The following is a 1,836-nucleotide window of genomic DNA, read 5'->3' as shown; positions in this document are numbered from 1 at the left end:
TATTTTTTGTAATTTTAAAAAAAATAAATACACAAATTAAAAAAAATTAAATTAAAATGTTTATGTTATAAATAAAATTGAGTATTTTTTTTTTTTTTTTAAACACTCATAATGTAGCAAGTGATGAATATTGTATATATATATATATATATATTTATGTAGGAATATTATGTAATATAATTTTTTTCTTTTGAATTGTTTTTATTTATTTATATTTTGATTTAAACCAATTTGCATTTACCTATGGCTAACAGCAAATTCAGTTATGTAAAATTATTTGAAGAAGAAAGGAAGATATTACTAAATTGCTACTTTATTGTAAGGATTGATGGGTGTGATTTTAAACATTTTGTAAAGGCACATAATTATAATAAGCCAAATGATATAAAAGGATTAAATTTAATGAATGAATGTGCTCTTGATATTTTAAAAAAATTCGATGATATAGATTTATGTTATGGTCATTCAGATGAGTATAGTTTTTTATTTAATAAAAGTACTAAATTATGGAATAGAAGATATGACAAGATATTAACAAATGTCGTATCGTATTTTACATCTTGTTTTTTATATAAATGGAAAAATTATTTTCAAAAAGAGATGTTATATGCACCTTCTTTTGATGCTAGAATTGTGGTCTATCCTAATGAAAAGGAGATAAAAGATTATTTTTCTTGGAGACAAGTAGATTGTCATATTAATACACAATATAATGAATGCTTCTGGAATTTAATAAGACAAGCTAATTATACAAATGATGAAGCACATAAATTTTTATTAACAACACAAACTAAAGATAAAAACGAATTACTTTTCTCACGTTTTAATATAAATTATAATAATTTACCAGAAATATTTAGACGGGGAACTATAATAATAAGAAATAAAACTTTCCAAAAAAAAAATGAAGCATTAGGAACTATATATAATAATGATACAGCAAATAATATAGATGATAATAATAATAACACTTTTAACGATAATAATGATAATAATGATAATGATAATAATGATAATGATAATAATAATAATAATAATACTTTTAATGATAATAATGATATAGAAAATTTTGAGAAATTAAAAAAAGAATGTCTACCAAAATTTATAATTTCTCATGAAAATTTAGTTAGTGAAAAATTCTGGGATAAGTATGATTACATTTTTAAAAAAAAAAAAGACTTGGAAAAAAAATGAATAATCCATGTACACATTTTATTAAAATATAATTTTATACCTTTTAAAAAAATTTAAAATAAATGATACTCATTAGAAAAGAACTATGAGTTCTTTCCATATAATTATATGGTATATATATATATCATGATGATACATATTTATATATAGTTTTATATTTATATAATTTATTGTGTGCATTCAGATCAAGAGTGTTATATTATAAAAATAAAAGAGAATATCTCCAATTATTTAATGAACTCTTATAATACATTATATACAAATAAGAACAATTTATCATTCCTCTATTTAATGAAATGCATTTTGTTATTCAAGCATTGCTACCTTTTGTGTAATATTTCCTGGACAATTTTTAAAGTCTTTTATATTTTTAAGAATTTACAAAAAAAAAAAAAAAAAAAGGTACTTTTCATTTACATACTATTTGTGGACACAACTATATATAAAAATATACTTTTTGAGAAAAAAGGAAATATATTTTTATATATACTTGATTAACCTTTGCATAAGAATGCAGAATTTGTTTCTAATTTTTTTATATTCTCATTTCTTATTTTTTTTGTTTATTATTTCTTTTCTTTTTTTTTTTTTCAAATAAACTTATAAAACAAAATAACATGTACAAAAAAAAAAAAAAAAAAA

The 1,836-nt window shown here is 19.2% G+C and overlaps 1 protein-coding gene across 1 annotated transcript; it reads left to right on the top strand.

The window, feature by feature from the left end:
* Nucleotides 1–243: 243 nt before the first annotated feature.
* On the top strand, nt 244–1,194 carry PRSY57_0720200 (tRNAHis guanylyltransferase, putative; the record flags this gene model as incomplete). The annotated part of the gene is made up of 1 exon (XM_012906856.2): nt 244–1,194. One exon carries the CDS (start codon nt 244–246, stop codon nt 1,192–1,194), a length of 951 nt encoding a protein of 316 aa, XP_012762310.2.
* Between the last annotated feature and the right edge of the window lie 642 nt (nt 1,195–1,836).

The sequence above is a fragment of the Plasmodium reichenowi genome, chromosome 7, assembly GCF_001601855.1.
Source record: "Plasmodium reichenowi strain SY57 chromosome 7, whole genome shotgun sequence".
Classification (NCBI taxonomy): domain Eukaryota; phylum Apicomplexa; class Aconoidasida; order Haemosporida; family Plasmodiidae; genus Plasmodium; species Plasmodium reichenowi.
This window is presented reverse-complemented; position numbering and strand designations above follow the sequence as displayed.